General features: G+C 28.4%; 1 protein-coding gene across 9 annotated transcripts; it reads right to left on the minus strand.

Moving 5' to 3' along the window:
• Nucleotides 1-933: 933 nt before the first annotated feature.
• On the minus strand, nucleotides 934-20,674 carry LOC111690424 (potassium voltage-gated channel protein Shaw). Of its 9 annotated transcripts, none has more exons than XM_046956426.1 (9): nucleotides 20,200-20,670; nucleotides 12,529-13,334; nucleotides 12,197-12,407; nucleotides 10,958-11,075; nucleotides 10,696-10,890; nucleotides 10,411-10,629; nucleotides 9,741-10,344; nucleotides 9,524-9,649; nucleotides 934-1,324 (listed from the first exon to the last, which is right to left on the minus strand). In XM_046956426.1, the coding sequence occupies exons 3-9, from the start codon at nucleotides 12,403-12,405 to the stop codon at nucleotides 1,152-1,154; spliced, it is 1,644 nt and encodes a 547-aa protein (XP_046812382.1). In that variant the 5' UTR covers nucleotides 12,406-12,407; nucleotides 12,529-13,334; nucleotides 20,200-20,670; the 3' UTR covers nucleotides 934-1,151. The 9 variants fall into 9 exon arrangements, 5 of the variants coding, with proteins under 5 accessions (XP_046812382.1, XP_046812383.1, XP_046812384.1 ...); XM_046956427.1 differs by having other exon boundaries at nucleotides 20,177-20,670; XM_046956428.1 differs by lacking the exon at nucleotides 20,200-20,670 and adding an exon at nucleotides 19,883-20,105.
• Nucleotides 20,675-20,719: the final 45 nt, after the last annotated feature.

Consider the following 20,719-nt stretch of genomic DNA (forward strand, 5'->3'; position numbering starts at 1 on the left):
TTGACAACGGTTGTGTATAAAATTTAGATTTCAACAACAAATTATTGCAATGTTGACAACGTTGCGTTCTAAACATTACACAGTGTTTCAAAAACGATTTGTTACAATGTTTCCAACGGTGCGTTGTTGTCAACATTACGAATTGTTGTTGTACGTATGTATAAACTTTAACAACGGATTTTATTAAAATATTAGAAACTTTTTGGTATCAAATATTACCAGGCATATACTCAATCTGGTACCTCTTTGTATTAACTACAACTAATTAATAAATTAAACTAATTATTCTACTATAAAGTTAAATGGATATGAAACAAAATTATTATTTTGAAACTAATTTTGAAAACATTTTCATTTTTATTTTATAGTTTTTTTTTCTTTTCCTTTAAATATTATTATGTTTTCTTGTAAAAAAAAAAACTTTTAGAAACTAAATTAGAAAATATAGTTTTGTTTTTTGTTTTATTAGTTATTGTTGATATGTTAAGGATATAAATATATTGCTAAGGATTTCATATTAAATTCAATTCCATAATATAGAATCCTTGATATTGATTTTCAAATCTGTATGTATATGTTTTTGTTTAGGGGCAAATCGATAAAGGATAGTGTTAAAGGAAACCATAAGTTTAAGGAAATTTAAACAAAAGGGAATTAATAAATTTAATTATACTATTACTTTGGTTTGGAATGATAATAGATTATAGAGTTTTCTTTTTTAAATTTTATCGATATAATAAATTACATATATATTTATATATAAATAAATATACATACATACATAAATATGCGTTTTTTAAGGATTTTAGGCTTTAGGGTTTTTTTGTTTTTAATTTTTTTATACTATTTTTTTGGAGATTTTAATTTTTTACTCATTAAGGCTGAGTTTTGTTCTTTAGAAGGAAAATTTAAAAATATTTTTTTTATATAGAGTTTTTGGTTTTTCTTTTGCTAATTATAGTTTAAAAGAGAGTTATTGAAATAGAGAGACAAAGAGTTACATATGTATATGTTTATAGATAGTTACAGTGTGTTGAAGACGAAGAAAATTGGGTTATAATTTGAATATTTAACATTATGATGTTGTTGTTTATTGTTGTGAAAATATAGTTTTTTTCGTAATAAATCTGTTAATTATTTTTTCAATGACTCTATAAAAAGTTTTTCTTTGCTGCATCTGTTGTATGTTTATCGGTATCTTTAAAGTCTTTCGATGTTATGGGTGGTCCTCGAGATTCAAATGTTGGTTTGCCCATGGCCAAGGCGGGATTTAAATCGAGCATAGTACGTGGACTCATGGCAACAATACTGGCACCAATTGGACCTAAACGAAAGTGTTAAAAGAAATATATAAATAAAATTTTAATAAAAGAAATATAAATAAAAATGTAATTTTAAAAACTAAATATACTTATATTTTATATAAAAATTTATAATACGTTTATATAAATATAAAAGTATACAGAATAAAAGCCATTTAAAAGCAAGCTGTTTAAGCAATTAGTTTAGATATTTTTCTATTAGATAGTTAGAGAGGAAAATTAAAAACATGCTTTATGAGAAAGAAAATTTTGTTACATAGGAATAGATTAAAAGCAAAACTATTTACATGCAATTTTGTTTTTATTTATATATATTTTTTTAAATTTAGTTTTCTTTTTTTTATTTATTTACATTTTTTTAATTTTTTATTAATTTTGTTTTTTATTATTATTTTTTTTTATTTAAACTAATCAGTTGAACTAACAGGATTTCTAAAAGGGAAATTTTATTTATGTAGTTTGGTATTTAAACTTATCTAATAAGAATCTCTTTTATTTAAGGGGAATAATTTTTTACTAAATATTTGTCTATTTTATACAGCAAGTAACAGTTATAAAACAGTTTGATCTATAATTGAAACTGGAATCATAGAAGACACTATAGTTTTGATTGTAGTAGAGACTTTGATCTTGATCATATAGTATTGACAGCGATCATAGAAGAGGCTATAGTGTCGATACTTAAAGAGACTTTAGTGTTGATTATAAAAAATTCCATAGACTCGATCATGGAAGAAACACTAGTTAGTAGAGATCTTAAAACATACCAAAGTCTCCATAAAAGAAGATGTAATAGAAACTATGGTTTCGATCGTAGAAGAGACTTTTGAAGATAGAAGAAAATATCGTCACGATCGTAAAAGAAACTATTGTCTTAATCATAAAAAGAAACTTTAGTTTCAATTGTAAATGTAAAACTAATTTTCTATCATTAAATCGACTTTCATTTCGATCATAGAAAAGATAAATAAAATTTCAATCATAGAAATCTAATAATGTACATCATAGCACAAACTTTAGAAACTAAAGTCTCGATCATAATCTCAAACGCAAAAAGAAGCTTTATTCTCGATCATAAAAGAGACTAGGGACTCTCAGAATAGACTAGAGTGTAGGTATTACAAGAGATTACAGTCGCTTTCTTATATGATCGAGAGATCGTAAAGCAGACTTTTGTCTTTATCATAAAAGAAACTAAAGTCTCAATTATAAAAGAGACATTAATGATTACAATTTGTCTCAATAGTTCGTCCATAAAAGTAAATTTTGTAAGAATCATAGGAAGGACCTGTGTTTCGTTGATAGAAAACCATTCGTAGAAAATCCATCGTAAATCTTATTTATAAAATAAACTTTAGTTTCAATTGTAAATATGACAATAGTTTTTATTATAAAAGATACCTAAAGTCTCGATCTAAAAAGAAACTATAGTTTCGAACATAAAATACAATATAGTCGCGTACGCAGAAAATACTATATCCCCGATCACAAAAACAGACTTTATTCTCAATCAAAAAACAGAACAGACTATGTCGACCATTAAAGAGATTGTAAACCAGACTTTTGTCTCGATCATAGAAGAAATTATCTCTATCGTAAAAGAGACAATTATCTCAATCATGAAAAAAACTTTACTCTCAATCGTAGAAGAAACTACAATTTTGATAACGATTTCTCTCAAACAAATTTGAGACAATAGTTTCGGACATAAAAGATGCTTTTGTCTCTGATCATAGAAGAGCATATAGTTTTGATTATAGAAGAAACTTTAGTCTCTTTCATAGAATAACTTATAGTTTTGTTTATAGAACATAAACTACAATTTCGGTCGTAAAGAAGAATATAATATCGATTACAAAAGATACGATATTACTAATCATAAAGTCTCAATGTCATAAAAGACTATAGACTGGAGCACTTAGCAGATAGCATAGTCTCGATCATATAAGAAACTCGATCACTCGAGAAGGAACTACAGTCGTAGTTGCAGAAGTAACTATAGTTTTTATCGTAAAATAATGTATATTTTCCATCATAGAAGAAACTTAAGACTCGATTGCAGAGGAGAATATAGTCCCAATAATAGAAGCTACTATAGTTTTGATCATAGCAAGGAATTTATAGTATCGATCAAAGCAAATGCTATAGTCTTAATCGTATAAGAAACTTTAGTCACGATAACTAAACAGATTTAAGTCCCAAAGAAACTAAATATAGTTTCGATCATAAAATAAACTACATTTTTGATCATAGAAGAGACTGTGATATCGATCATAAAAGAGTTTAAAATAACGATTATAAGCGACACTATGCTATCGATCACAGACAGCTAAATTTTAATTATTTTTATAAAAATCACAAACTTGTTTTAATTTTGTCACTAACTGTATAGGAATAAGTAATTACAGGGCTTGGGAAAGTAATTTTTTTAAGTGATGGTTGGGTGGAGGAATTATAAAGGGGTGACTACTTTATATTTTTTATTATTTTAATATATTTTTTTAAAGGAAAAAAAGTATATTTTAATTTTGATTTGTTAAGAAACACACCCTCCCATTTCATTTTGCTTCCATTTATGAGGCAGAAGTGTTAGTTTTTTGAGCGTTTTTTTTTTTGGAAAAATGTGTCATTTGTGTTTTTTCTTTTACTTTTTTTGTGATATAAATTTTTCATTCATTTTTTTTATTTGGAATATGAGCGTTGTCAATTTGAAACTTGTTAAATGGATTTTGCTATTGTTTGTTTTGTTAAAATGAGTTTTTAGTCAAAACCAAAGGCCACATCTGTAAGATACAAAATAATTATAGATTTTTTTTAATGATTAAAGATTTTGGTGTTTTGTTAAAAATTATATAAAAAAAATATTGATTAATTATTAACTAAACTAGAAAAGAGATGTTGTATGATATTTTAAGAATCAAATTTTTACAATAATTTTGTTTAAAATTTGAATATGACTAACGTAACGAAATACACTCTCCTAAAATGATAGTCAACTGATGTCAAATAGTTTAATGAAATTTTAATGTTTTAAATATGTTTTTGTATTTTTTTAAAACATTTTATTTTTATACATGTTTACCTTATTTTATATATATTTTTTTATTTATCACATTTTTTTTTGTAATTACACACACTTACATAAATAACATTTTTTATAAAACATACAAGTAGAAAAAAAATTGGAAAACACATATTTTTGATCAATTTTTAACAAAAACATTTTGTTTATAAAATTCACTAGTGATTCTAAACTTGTATCTTCATGATGAGATATTCGTGATCGTTATCAAGACTATAACAACAATTTTGATCATGAAGGAGTAAGGTTTAGTCTCAACTATGGAGGAGACTTTAGTCTAGATTATGGAAAGTCATATAAAGAAACTTTAGTCTTAATAGAAGAGACTGTAGCCGTGACCTTTAAATAAATTAAAGACTCGATCATATAATCACAGAAAAAAACTATCATTTCGATCATAGAGTAAACTATAGTCTCAATGATACAAGATCATAGAATGAAACTATTGTTCCGATAGAAAATACTATAGTTTCGTTAGAAGACCTTAAGAGAAACATAGAGTCGATCAAAGACGAGGCTACACTTAAAAGCAGAGAAGAGAACATTATTCTCACTTATAGAAGAAATTGTATTTCCGATCAAAGAGTGAAACTAAAGTCACGATCAATTAAGAGACTATACTTTCAGCCTCAATCATAAAAGAAGCTATAGTTTCGATCATAAAAGAGGCTTATCATCATATCGGAGAATTTAGTCTCTAGTTTTGATAGAATGTCTTGATCTTAGAAGAGACAATAGTATTGAGTGTAAAAGAGATTGTTGTCTCGACCATACAAATGACATTAGAGAATTATAGTTTCTATAGAAAATACTGATCATAAACTATACTATGATCTCTTGATCATTGAGGAGACAATAGTATCGAGAGTAAAAAAGACTACATTCTCCATTTTATAAGTGACAATCATTTCGATCATAAAGAAAACTTTAATCTCAGCTAAGGAAAAATCTTCAGATTATGGAAGATCATAGACAACACTGTAGTCTCTACAAAATACAGTATAGTTTTACTAGATCATAGAAATGACTATAGTATAGACCATAGAAGAAGGCAATCACATCGATTATAGAAGAACTTTAGATTCAAGACTTTAGTTTAATCTCGATCGCAGAAAAGACTATAGTCCCTGTCATAGGAGACTCTGCAGTCTCGATCATAGAGAAGACTTTAGTTTCGATTATGAAAGATCATAGAAAAGCCTATAATCTCGTTATAGTCTTGATTTAAGAGGTTATAGTCTCAAGCATATGACAGTTCATAGTCTTGATTATACAAGTGACTATTGCTTCGATCATAAATAAGAATACAGAAAAGCTCATGTAAAAGACTATAGTTACGATCAAAAAGGAGATTTTAATAATGATTAGGGAAGATCACAGCAGTAACTGTGATTTCGATAGATCGACTGATCGTAGATATAAGTATAGATTCGATCATAGAAAAGACTACAGTTACGTCATAAGGCAAATTTAAATCATTATTAGAAAAGATCTAGTTACGATCATATTAGTTAAGATCATAAAGAAGATTTTAGTAATGATGAGGGAAGATGACAGCAGTAATTGTGATTTCGATAGATCGACTGATCGTAGATACAACTATAGATTCGATCGTAGAAGAGGAAAGACACTATGGTATTAATAGAAAAAAAATACAGAAGAGAGTCAAATGTTAATCGTAAAATTAACTATGGTCTCGATCATAGAAGAGACTAAATCACGATCATAGAAGAGACTAAATCACGATCATAGAAGAGAGTTCTGATTCGATCATAGAAAATTCAATTTAAGAAATTTCTGTCTCAATCATTGAAAATACTATATATTACACTTACTAATTATACGAACTTGATCAAAGAAGAAGTTATAGTCTTGATTATAGAAGGAACTTTTCTTTTGTTCACAGAAAAGTCTTTTATCACGATCATGGAAAACGAATGATGATCACTAGTAAATTTCATTGTAAAACCAATAACAAAACTAAAAAATCAAAAAAAAGACAAAATACAATACACACACACACTCAAATTCAATGGGGAAAAAAGTTTGGAAAAGTATAAAAGAATTTAAAGTAGATTTAGAAACAAATTCTTCCAATTTAAAATCAAATACCAAAATCCAGCGTAGATTAAAAACACATACCGCAGCTGTAGGTTTTTCTCAAAACGTTTGATAACTAAACAAAATCTCCAATACAATCCAAAGGCAAAAGCGAGAAAAGGTGACAAAAATGTTTCAGGTTTTTCAAAAATTTTCTGTTTTTTTTTTTTGCTTTGTTTTTGGTTTAAAGATGATGAAGTAAAATGATGCAGATCGTAATGAAGATGAAGGGAGGAAATAGTTTATTAAAATAGTTAAACAAATCCATATGTTTATGATCTTTAGCAAATACAAATGGAATATATGTATATCCTGTATTATCCTGGTTTTAAATTGATATGATCTTTAGCATTATGATGGTTTTATGTTTTACAATTGTTAATGTTTTAAAAGTTATTTAAGGTTAACATTCAAATATTCTTTTAGTTGGACTATTATGTTGTTGTTTCTTTTTCTTTTTTTGGTTCAAATATTAAGTGCTTTTTTATAAGGATGGTGTGTTGTTGTATTAATTTCATATTTTGTTTAGGTTTTAGGAGATGATTTACGCCGCAACTGAGGTGGATTTCAAAGCAGTCTTCCCATTTTACCTTCACGATTTTTGCTAAGCATGGCCGTATATTCATCTAAATTTTATTAAATGTTGAATATATTGTTAAAATGAAAATATTTTTTGGTTATAAATAAAATAATAAAAAATATACATTAAGATTTATAAAAAAAAAATTCAAATAAAAACAACAATATTAGAATTAAATAAATAGGTTTAATATTATATAAATACGATCGTTTATATATGTATATTCAGGGAGTAGGAATTAAATGCAATTTTGTACAACGTAATTGTTATGATTTTAATATTTAGAAATATTTAAAATTATTTTTTTTTTTTTTTAATTTACAAGTGATTTTATGTGCAAATCAGTTTTGGCTCTGGATGCTATGCGTTTTCTTTTTTTTCATAAATTTAAATACAACAATATTTTATATTTTTACAACTTTGGCTGAAGCAATTAGTTAGTTAGTTAGTGTCTGTATTTGTTCTGTAAGCCAAAAAATTCTATTCAAAAATTCACTTGATTTTTCATTCATTCCTTAATAAATATTTTATCAAAAATTATTTTTTTTTAATTCAGCTCTGTAGTTTTCTTGTAGTGTTGTTGTTGTTGAAACTGCATAAGTGTTCTGTTTTATTTTTTAAAAACAAATCTGTGTTAATGGGTTAAAAAAGCTTCATTATCTGTATACATTGGTTTATATAAAAATACAAAAAAAAATAAGTTTTTAATTTTTTTGGTAAATAAAAAAATAGTTTTATGGGTCAAAACATCGACAAAAATATGCCAAATAGAAGAATTATATTTTTGTTTATTCATTCAAAAAAAAAATATTTAATTTATTTACACTATTCACACTGCTTTTCGATTTTATTCTTAATTTTCGACTGTACATCGTATACTTGTTTTCGAATCGTAAATAAAATTTTGTTTAAATAAACTTACAAAAAACATTCGTCTGGGACCGAGTAAAAACGATCTCTTGGAGCTAATTTTTAAGTGAAAGATAAGCGATTACATTAAAGTTAATCATCGAATATTGTTTTTGAGTACTCAGTTAGTTAATTTTGTTTGCTAGTTTAAGCAGGCTTTACACGATCACACAAGTAATATGATCTGTCAAAATTTTGTGTAGAAGAGTACGGATAGGATCGTCTAAACGCAATATGATAATAAAACCATCACACATTGAGAGAGAATACGGATGAAACAATTGACAGTCGTATGGCTCTCTTCATTTTTTTGAAATGATTAAAAAACCAAGTAGGTCTCATTAGATCAGGGATGTATTTTTATGTTAACACATATAAAAAATGTGAAACAGCTGTTTCCATCTCACATTTTTATTATTTTATACCAATCGTGTAAACACAAAACGGATGGAATTTCATTTTACTTTTTCATTAGACTTGTCGTACGTAAAGTGTGATCGTCTGAAGGGCCCTTTAAGCGTCAAGCAAAATAAAAAAGAACTTCCAAAGAAGTAGAATTTATTCTATTGAAGTACTCAAAAAGACCTGAAGAAGATATGATTTTAACACAGGCTTGTTATAGGAGAAATGCCCTTCTTATTTGATTCCAACTTCACTTCACATGAAGTCATTCTTTGAAAGTAATTTGTATATTCTTTTTTTTGGAAATTCAATACAAAAAATATACATTTATTAAAAAAAAAGTGGATTCTCTACGCTTCTTTGGAAGTCATTCAATGTTTGTTAAACATTCAATGTTTTGATAACAATCAGTGACGATTTTAGTTGTTTTGTTTTTTTGAAATATTGCAAAGTTTAATCTTTTCCTCTTGTCTTGTCCTGTTGTCTTCTTCTTTTTAATAAAGCATTCAATGTTTTGATAACAAACGGAGACGTTTTCTTTAGTATGGCAATACTGCAAAGTTTAAACTTGTACTCAAAAACATCAAAGTGGATTAACATTAGATTAAATTTGTTTTTAGATTAACTAATCTGATTATTAATTGGCATTTGATTGCCAACTCTAAAACTCGCTATTATAGTTTTCCAAAAAATATCAAATTTTACTAGTAAATAGAATTAATAGCTGATATTTTTGTTTCCAGCGCTAGCTAGCTTCGGCTAGCGATTTTTAAGCATCTATTGATCGACTTTTATAGAAATCAAAGTAAACTTCAGAAAATGGACTCTTAAGTTTTCAAGCAAAAAATCGAATTCTGCTTAGATTTAATCACAGATGTTCATTCTTTTGACTCTGGCGTTCTAGGATCACAGATGCTCAATATTTTGAACCCAGCGCCTATAGTTTCACCAGAAAATGACTTTAATACAATACAAGTTTACAATTCGAAAAAAAGTACCTACATAAACTCTTAACCTGTCTTAGTACACATTTTCTTTTCTCCTATTTATCCTTAATTCATTGAAAATTACTTCCAATTAAATCAATTTTTCGGCTGCAATCATTTTCAATACCTATTAAAAACTCACCCGATTTTGGACTAACTAAGTCTTTGGTTTTATTATTCATACGTCTAGGACCGGTACCAGATCCCATGGGGCCGGAGTTAGGTCCAGAACCGGGTGTACCACAACCGCTTACACCTCCTGCTTGACCTAAAGCAAAATGCCACAACGAAACAACAACAACAAAATATTTACAAAAATAATACATAGCAATTGCTCTTCATGCCCTACAAAAACTCACCTGGCAGCCTGGGTGGACGGGGCTGTTCGACCGGAAGCACACGTCTACGTTTCTTTGGCAGTTTTGCTCGTGCCTGTGTATGCGAATAGTACATGGCAAAGTTGCTAACAATAACGGGCACTGGCAGTGCAATGGTTAGTACACCGGCTAGAGCACATAATGCACCCACAAACATGCCAATATAGGTTTTTGGCACCATATCGCCATAACCCACTGTGGTCATCGTTACTAGGGCCCACCATAAACCCAACGGTATGCTATTGAAATCATTGTGGGGATTCGTTTGTATTCGTTCCGCATAGTAGACAAGACTTGCGAAAATTACAATACCCAGTACAAGGAAAAATACCAATAATGTCAACTCCTTGGCAGAGGCTCTAAATGTTTGTATGAGAATTTTCAGACCCGACGAATGTCGCGTCAGTTTAAATAAACGCATAATACGTATGATTGAGAAGAATTCCAATATATCGGCATTCTCTAAATGTGAAGCGAAACGTTGTAATACCAAATCAATGTAAAAACTGAGAGTGGCAATGTAATCAATGATATTCACTGAAGATTTAATAAAGTCACACTTATTCGGTGATGATATAAAACGGACCTATGAAAAAACAATATAAATTTTAATCCATATCGTAATTGTAATTAAAAACTGAATTACACTTACTAGTATTTCAAATGTAAACCAGGCATTACATACACATTCAATATAGAAAAAAGCTATGTGGGCATTTGTCTGAGGCTTATCCAAATACCAGGAGGAACTGCCATTTGATGTGACTACCGTTTTATTCACAATATACGGTACTCTCATATCCGGGTGGGTTTTCAAACAGAACGATAATATTGAAATGCATATAAAGAACACCGATACAACACCAATTATCTAAATGAATTACAAATAGAACTATTAGAGGAAAAGAGAACAAGCTTTCACTAGATCCATTCTTACTTTTGCGGCATTTGAACTATATGGCTCATCGAATAGTGACCATATTCGTGGTTTTATTTCCTGCCACCATGATAATGTTCCCTTATAATAGTCTTCTTCGAAACCAAATTTTCGAGCTAATTCCTCTTCGGACGGTTTTTCTGTATCTAAATCTAAACGATCTAGTACGGCAAGAGTTTCTTGAGTGTCACGATGCTGTGCGTCGTTATGAGAAAGAGAAAAAGTGATAATTATTTATTAAGGAATGGACTTGTGCTTTTACCTGTGTGTAAGTCATCCAACAACAGGGTTCAACTTGATTTGAATCTAAACCCCAAAATTCCAATTCTTCTTCAAATAGTGGTCCACATACATCCGTAGGATAATGAAGCTTACCAGTTCTGAAAAATAAATTACTTTTTATGAATAAATCTTTAAAATTTTAACCATAAATTTCGAACATCTTTTCTATATTATGGACAATAGTTTAACCCCTCTTTAGGCTATGGCCGGGTCTAAAGTTTAGTCTACAGTCTGCAAGATAGGTGGATCCATAGTCAGAAGTGTGAACTATAATCTGTAGATGGCAATATAATCTAGTCTATAGTAGTGGCTATAGTAAAAACTGAAATACGTGGCTCATATACTGGACTATAGTGTGAACTATAGTCTGAACTATTGTCTAGTTTATAATCTGGACTATAGTCTATTCTTAAGTCTGGCTTATAGTTTAGTCTACAGTCTAAACTATAATTTTATCTATTGTCTGGACTATAATTTAGACTACTGACTGAACTATAGTTTAGTCTATAGATTTTGGTATAGGTTAGTATATAGTCTGGACTATATTTTAGTCTATAGTCTGAATTATACATTAGCCTATTATCTAGACTACTTTTTGTCTAGTCTATAATCTGGACTATAGTTTATTATTTAGTCAGGCTTATAGCTAAGTCTATAGTCTAAACTATAAGTCTGGACTATGATTTAGTCTTCTGACTGAACTATAGCTATGCCTATAGTCTTTGGTATAGTTTAGTATATAGTCTGGACTATAGTTTAGTCTATTATCTGGACTATATTTTAGTCTATAATGTGGGCTGAAATTAGTCTATAGTTTATATGAAGTAGATAGATTTATATTGTAAAGATTAAACTATAGTTTTATCTATTGTCTGGACATTTAGTCTACAGTATGGACTCGTGTATTCTATACTCTGGACTGTAGTTGTACATATAGTCTACTATAACATAGTTTATATAGCCTGGACTATAGTTAGTTTTAAGTCTAGGGTATAGATTTTAGTCTACTTCTACTGTGGACTATATTCTAGTTCATTCTCTAGAGCATAGTCAGAACCTTATCTGTACTATGGATCACTCTATCGGCTGATCTATAATACGGACTTCAGTTCAGTCTTCAATATAAATTAATCTGTAGTACATGTCTGATCTGAAATATTTTCTGTAAAAATTAATTATGGATTTAAATAAAACATTACTATAAAATATATCTACTCACCTATAATAATTTAACACCTGGGCAAAAACTCCCGGATGTCGATCAAAAAAATATTCATTTAGTAGTGGATCATAGTTGGCCAACGCTTCCGTTAATTTTGACAGTCTAGTGGCAGGGATTTTCTTTAATGTTGCCTTATATGTCTCATGTCTAATGCCGCCAACATTTAAAACAACCCGATTTTCTGAATCCATATTTATTAAATTCATAGCTGTATGAGAGCGGGAATAATAGGAATTTTTTTTCGGTATATAAGTCATGATGAGCTAAATTAAAAACAAAAGAAAAACAAACAAAAAACAAAGAGCCAAAGGCTCCATTTTATTACTGACCTTACGTTTAAGTGTGTGTATGTTTTTATCTTTCTTTTTTTTTTTTTGCTATATATGTAAGCAAGAGTATGTTATAATGGCGTATTTGCTTTTTTAATTAATATTTTAATAAAATTAATTAAATGATTTTCTCTTTGAGTCCTTTTTGAGTGCTTATTACGAAAGACAACAGCGTAGAGCGTATGATGATTTGCTATGATGTGATGATTTTTCTTGATTTTTTTTGCAGTTGTTGTTGCTGTTTATCTCAAGGATTAAATAATGGTTGTTGTTATTAATAATTATATTAAATATTAAAAGTAAGTATGCTTTTTATATATAAAAATATTGCCGATGTATTGGTTAGTTATAGACTACTAAGCATTATTATTATTGATACATTTGGAAAGCTGAATTGCAGCAACAGTTAATAGAATTTGTATAGCACTAAATATGTTGTTGTATCGTTGTTGCTAGTAGTTGTTCTGGTTGATTGATCGATTGATTGATGGACAGACAAACACACTTTCACACACACATACTATTAGCTGATTAATAAAGCCATTGTTGTTCTTGTTGTGGCAGCAGTTTAAGATTTTGCTCTTGTTGCACTTGATATTGTTGCATTATAAAAGCCAACACATACACATGCAACAATATTTACACATGTGTATGTGTGTTTGTGTGAGGTTATGTATATATGTATTTTTTATATTATTATTAGTATTTATTTAATTAATTAATTAATATATATTTTCTTTAAATTATTTTTAATTATTAGCAAATATATCGAACATTCAAGGCGTTTGTAAAATCAATATTCAGCGCTGTAAAAGAATTAAAAGCATATAGATTAAATTAGCGAATTTTGAAATGAGATATTTGTGACAATAAGGAAAAAGTTTATACTATATTCTAAACTATAGAAAATAATACAGTCCATAGTATAGGCCACTTTTCAGTACATAGTATATAGTCTAGACTATAGACTAGACTATAGACTAGACTATAGACTAAACTATAGTCTAGACTATAGACTAGACTACAGACTTGACTATAGACTAGACTATAGACTAGACTATAGACTATACTATAGACTAGACTATAGACTATAGACTAGACTATAGACTAGACTATAGACTAGACTATAGACTAGACTATAGACTAGACTATAGACTAGACTATAGACTAGACTATAGACTAGACTATAGACTAGACTATAGACTAGACTATAGACTAGACTATAGACTAGACTATAGACTAGACTATAGACTAGACTATAGACTAGACTATAGACTACATAAAACTATAAAAACTACAGCCTAAAATTAGACTATAGTTGATTACTATACGCTAGACCACAGTATAAACTATAGTCCATACTAAGCATTATACCTTAGTTCATACTGAAGTCTAGTCTGAAGTCAGAATAAAGACCAGAGTATATATCGAATTATAGAGTAAACAATCATATCTAGTCTACTTGGACTATAATCTACACTTAAGTCGGGTTTATATGTTTATAATCTGGACAATATAAGGAATCTAGAAATGCAAAATTATATAAATTTTGTCTTAATTGAAATATGTATGCACTATTTCCTTTATGACACAAACGTATTTATTTTGTTGTTTTATTATTACTTAATTAAGCCCACGTGTTTGGTGTTATTTTTATATCTTCCATTAGGGTTATTGAACTAATAAATAAAACCAAAAAAGTGGCCAAATAAAAAAAACTTGATAATCAAATAAAAGTTCAAATACTATAAAATGCTGCTCTGCTACGCTATAATTGACTTAATACATACATAGGTATGTAAATGTATGTGTAGGTTATAAAACGGAAATAAAACTGAAAATTTATAAAAGTTCTGCTGGATTTTATGGCTTTTATTTTTAGCTTTGTTTTTGCTGTTTATTTCTCTTCTTTATATGTATGTTTGTATGTATTTGTATTAGTGTCACTTGATAATTTGTTGTCTTTTTAAACACACTGTTGCTATTAACTGTCAGTGTTTCTTCATTTAGATAATATCTATATATTTCGTTGTAATAAAACGCGCGTATTTTTCTTTCCTTTTTTTGTAAATTTATTTAGGTTGTTTTTTCTTTTAATGAGCATGCGCTTCCTATGAGCACAAAACATGGATAATTAAGTATGTTAAGATAGTAACTGATTCTGAGTTTTTAATTTGAGACACACACACACAAATCCATACACCCCTTAACAGCCCGCACTCTTTTTAAATGTGGAAATGAAAAATACATTAAATGACAATTTATTTAGAGTGTTTAATCTCTATAGAACATAAAATATTTAGCAACCAGTGGAAATATGTATTAAATTTTATTCTTTACACTTCATTTGAAAATACATTTAAACCCAAAAGCAAAAAAATGAAGAGGTTATAATTGAGTTTGTAATAAAAGTGATAATGTGGTTAAGAGATAATGTGGTTAATGTTAACCTCATTTTAAATATATAGATCTTTAATGAAATGAATATTTTTACCCTACATCAATATAGTGGGGAAAGTATTATGCGTTTGTACTACATCGATTCCATTCGGTTCAGAATCACTTTCTGGGTTGATTAAATCCTGTCCGTCTGGCTGGTTGTCCATGTTAACACTGTGCTCATGCTTCATGCCACAATTTTCAAGATATTTTGATTTGAAGCTTACTTGTTTTTTAGTATAAAGGCAAAGCAAATGGTTGAAATATTTCCAATATTTCCTCTAGCTCCCACATAACCGTACCTTCCGGTCCTTCGGAATTGATAAAACAAAGTTTTATTTAGACATAAACGATTTTTGTAATGATCGGCCCTTATTTTACCCTAGCCTGCTTTCATTCTAACGACTACAATTTACTTACTACATTACTTAACAGTAGTAAAGTAATGACCGAATTTTAGTCTCATGTAAGCCTTAAAGGTAAAATTTGTACATAAGGAATCGATAAAAAAGTCCTTTTAAGTATATTTTAAGAAATTTCGAAAGTACCATAGGAAACCTCTTATTCTTATCAAAAATCGTATGTTTTTATATTCAAGGTTATGGAAAATTTGATTTTAATAAAAAAAGTACTACAAAATTAATTTTTGTAAATTCTTATTCATTCCATATGTTTGGTTTCGATATTATTAAAAATTTAAAAAGTACTATTAAGTGGCGAAAAATTACCAAGAGATTCTATTTTACGGAAACTTAATGGACAATCGAAAATGTATCATTAACCTCCTTCTTATGGCCTCCGGTAGGTTAGTGGTTAGTATTCTATTCTGGTAGACCGGAGGTGATGGATTTGATTCTCACCTGAGGCACTGGTTAAGGAGCGCACAAAAGGACCGATTTCTTCAGATTTGATGTACTCAGTAAAATATTTTCAAATTTTGGTAAAGAATATTTTAGGTAATGTAGTTATTTCACACATTACTTGGTAATGAGTTATCGTTATCAATAACATAAATTATTTTTTTAATAGAATTTGTAGTCAACTGTGTATAGCGTCGAATTTGGAAGTTTTTTACAAGAAATGTTGATATTTACATATGCGTAGAAACCATTCCAGATATAATGATAAAAATATTTTTTAATGGGGCATTGAGAAAGAGAAAAGACTAGCAAACATAGAAATAAATGTAAAACTAGTTTTAAATCCACAAAAGTCGGGTAATAAGAATTGTAAATAGTTATTTTTGGGTCATCGTCGAACAAAAATCGAACAAAAACGTAACTTCTTACACTTTGCTCCAATATTACTTTCCCACTTTTCCACCGGGTAATTAAAGATTTTGCTGGGTATATATGTATGTTCATCCTCCTTCAAACTAAATAACTAACTAACTAACTAGCTAACTAACTAGCTAACTAACTAGCTAACTAACTAGCTAACTAACTAGCTAACTAACTAGCTAACTAACTAGCTAACTAACTAGCTAACTAACTAGCTAACTAACTAACTAACTAACTAACTAACTAACTAACTAACTAACTAACTAACTAACTAACTAACTAACTAACTAACTAACTAACTAACTAACTAACTAACTAATTAACTAACTAACTCTCGAAGGTTTCTGCCTTCGAGAGTTCTAGACTTTACTGCCGTATTGATTTTATGTGTGGCTTCCGATTACCGTGTCGCTTTAAAGTTTTTCGAGTTTTACTACTATATGCATTCGGATATTAGATTTTGGTGGAGAGCAAAACTGGATTCTTACCCTGTTACCTATGCTTACTTGGTGCAGAGAAAGTACCACTAGTACAAAATATCATTTACTACCCAGCAGTTCGACAAAGAGTCAATGTATCCAAAAAGGACAGTGATTTCCACTAACGTCCAACCACCTGGTTGGCTCAAATTCGTCTTTCCATACGGATGTATTGCTTGAAATGGAGGGTGAAATTAATCATAATCATAACTTCAGAGTGGTGGTGTAAGAAAACTGCGATTTTTATAAAACTTTAAAGATTTAAAATGAAACTTTTATTAATAACTAATTTTAAAGAACTAAATAAAACAAATTTGTTTTAAAACGCCTTAGAAAAAACTTTAAAACCCATTATTATAAAGACAAAACCTTAAAAAACATTATTTCTAGAATACAGCTCCATATTTGTTATACCTATGTATGTAAAAATGTTTATGTACATACATACAAATTGATATATATGACTTATTTACCGTTTTGTATTAAAGCTAATTTATTAAACACACACATGTGTGTGTGATCATATTAAAAAATTTCCAATATAATATTAATTTTTTAATAATCATTATACTATTTTTACTCTATAATTTAAACATATTTAAATAATTCTATGGTAATATTTCATTTTCAACCACTCATTTTAAATTAATTGGAATTATTATGTGTGTTTAAAAAAAGAAAAAAAACTAAAAATCAAAATCCAAAAAACAACAAACTTTAAGAGGGGGTTTTAAAATTGCTGTTAACATTGATTGTTATTCTAAAATAAACAACAACAAACATTGAAATGAAAAATAATATATTGACTCATCCTTAATGATAATTTCAAATATTAAAAAAACGCTCACACAGACGAACACAGCACACAATTTAATTATTTATATTAACCATAATAATGTATGGATTTTTTAGATTTTGAATTTGTTTTCTTATTCTTCTTTAATATTTCTAATATGATTTCGTTGATGTTTAATAATGATTTTTGTTGCTATTGTTTAAGTTTGTTTTGTTATGATTTCTTTCAATAGAAAAAATAATTAAAATTTATTTACACACTTCTGGTTTAAAGAAGCGCAAATAGACACTCACAGACACACACACACACATCCACATTGTACAAAAAACGCCTAGAAAATAGCAACAGTTTTATTAGTATTTGTTCGGAGAAGACGAGCATACGATTACTGACTACTGTTGTTTGGAAAGCAGCAAGAAAAAGGTGGAATCATTGTTTTGAACCACAACAATATAAATAAAACAATATAAACAATTGCAAAAACATTTAACAAGAAAATAATAACAATAATAACAACAACAATTACAATTTTATACAATAACAAAATATAAACACGAATGAACTAAGAATAGCAAATCACTATGATGGTTTTTTGTTTGTTCATGTTATTATTATTGTTTTTGTATTTTTGCCAAGTGTCTGTTGAATAGACAGAGTTTTCATAGAATTAAATCTATTTTAAGTATTTGTTTCATTGTTAAAATTGTTTCTTATTTTCTAAGTAAATTTTATTAATATATCAATTAAAATTAATTGAATAAATATTTACTTTAAATGGAATGATTTTATTAAGTTTAAAATTATGAACTGACAAACAATTGTTTTTTTTAGTTTGGTGAAAAGAAGAAATAAGTTTTTGAGTTTTATTGGCCTTCACCAGGTTACAACCTCACTCTAAGGTCAAACGTCTAGTCTATAGTTTAGTTTGCAGTCTAGTCTATAGACTAGACTATAACCTACACTATAGACTAAATATAGACTATAGAATATATTATAGGCTAGACTATAGACTAGACTATAAACTACTCTATAGACTAGACTATAAACTAGACTATAGACTAGACTATAGACTAGACTATAGACTAGACTATAGACTAGACTATAGACTAGACTATAGACTAGACTATAGACTAGACTATAGACTAGACTATAGACTAGACTATAGACTAGACTATAGACTAGACTATAGACTAGACTATAGACTAGACTATAGACTAGACTATAGACTAGACTATAGACTAGACTATAGACTAGACTATAGACTAGACAAATTCAGACTAACATCCCAGAAGTTCTACAAAGAGTCAATGCACGCGTTGGCTCTAGTTCGTCTTACATCACGGATGTACTCCTTATAAACGAGGGTGAAGATAATCTTCATGTTTGTCCCCTTTATAAGCGATAGATTAGATACTTAAAAAACAGTCTTAAGCTTTTTGCTGTATATTTATATTATATGGGGGACGATCGGCCTCATAGGAGAAGCACATGCTAAAATGTGTCACCTGAACGCTTGGTAGCTAGGGGAAACCATAAAAGGTAGTTCGGGACTGTCCGACCAAATTGCTGGGATTTATGGAATGTTTTCTTAAGTTCGTGAGATCATGGCGCTAAACACCCCACACTGCTCCCAAAATTTCTATTGTTTTATGAAATTTAGTAGCATGTTATCAAGGTTTTAAGTTTAAAACACATTTAAATTGTTTCAAGAATTCATTCCTTTAAAAGACTGCAACTAGTATCTTTCAAGAGGTCCGAGGATTTTTTTGTTAAACAAGTAGTAAGTGAGATCTTTTACACAATTTTCATATATAAAATAATAAAATTACAGAGAGTACCGTCACCATTACCACCATCAACCATTATCGTCAACAATTTTGACTTGTTCCCCAAGTACAAGTACTTTTCAGTTTTGTTCTCTATATATATTTGTCTCAGTGTATGTGAGTCAAATGGCTGTATGTGTGTGTGTGTCTATGTGCAAATGAAAATGTATACAACCTCAATATTTTTTTTGGTCATACTTGTATCTCCAAGATATTAAAGAATTTACACAGAAGAAACACTGTATTTTTTTGTTTATTTTTCAGATTTCTTTTGCTTTTTTTCAACAACTTTATAAATTAACACATCTTTTATATATATTTTTGAAAGACTATTTTATAAATTATTAAATCTTTTCTTTTTTGCTTTTAGATTAATAACTAATTAATAAACTGGAAAATGTTTTAATAAGGGCTGTTAATTTTATTAAGCTTTTTAGGGCAACTAAATTATAAACTTTTCTTTTAGATTTAACATTTATTTAAATAATATATTTTTTTATATTTATTATTGTGTTATTTTACATTTATTATTACATTTTTTCTTCAGTTAACTTTCACTTCATTTGAAAAAAGGAAAAAACTGTTAGCTTCTTCTAAAACTTCATCGATTTTTCTCGTTTACTTGGCACTTGGTTTCTTGACACTTTATATTTTTCATTTTTTTTGGTTAAAACTCACTTAATACACAAAGTAAAATATTAAGATTTTTTTTACATAAATAATATTTTTCAAATTAGTAAAAGCCATAGATTACAAATAATAATTTATTAAATATTAAATTAACTCATTTTAACATAAAAATGTGTTTTTACAACTTTAATTTCTCACCACAAAGGAATGTATCTATCTACCTTTTGTAATTTGTTGTTTAAAAAAATATAATTTTATTTGCTACAATTATATATTTGTTTTTTAGAATATTTGTTTAATTTTTTCCGTAACTTTATTGAACAATGTTTTAATAACTTTCTTTTTAAATATTTTTCTTTTAAAATTGTTTTTTTTTTATTATTATGTGGGTCTTAAATTAAAAAAAGTAAAATGCGTTAAATAAGTTTTTCCTTTTTGGTTCCCAACAACTTTTTACTCAATCAGCAGCTACTTTACTAAAACTGTCTAACGGGGACGTATCGCTCTTTTTCTGTTCTGTTCAGTTCAGTTTAGTTTTCCTCTGCTCTGCTTCTTTTTGTTTTTCCATAAATTGTCCAAAGTGAGAGTGTTAATGTGAGTGTGTATTTTATTTGTATTGTTTGGCATAATAACAAATTTATTGTACAAGCGCAGCACCACTCAAAAACTCTACAGAAAAATTCATGCATTCTCATACAAAATTCGTTGGTTGTTTAACAGTTCGTTCCTTTGCTCAACAAC

Source organism: Lucilia cuprina, chromosome 2 (genome assembly GCF_022045245.1).
Source record: "Lucilia cuprina isolate Lc7/37 chromosome 2, ASM2204524v1, whole genome shotgun sequence".
NCBI classification, from domain to species: Eukaryota; Metazoa; Arthropoda; class Insecta; order Diptera; family Calliphoridae; genus Lucilia; species Lucilia cuprina.

Excerpts from the sequence above, each read along its gene's own strand:
- LOC111690424 (XM_046956424.1), bottom strand. The coding sequence starts at position 12,456 with ATGACTTATATACCGAAAAAAAATTCCTATTATTCCCGCTCTCATACA. Across the intron at positions 10,345-10,410 it reads GGTTTACATTTGAAATACTA|GTCCGTTTTATATCATCACC; the intron begins GTAAGTGTAATT and ends GTTTTTTCATAG. Across the intron at positions 1,325-9,523 it reads CTTAGTTAGTCCAAAATCGG|GTCCAATTGGTGCCAGTATT; the intron begins GTGAGTTTTTAA and ends ACTTTCGTTTAG.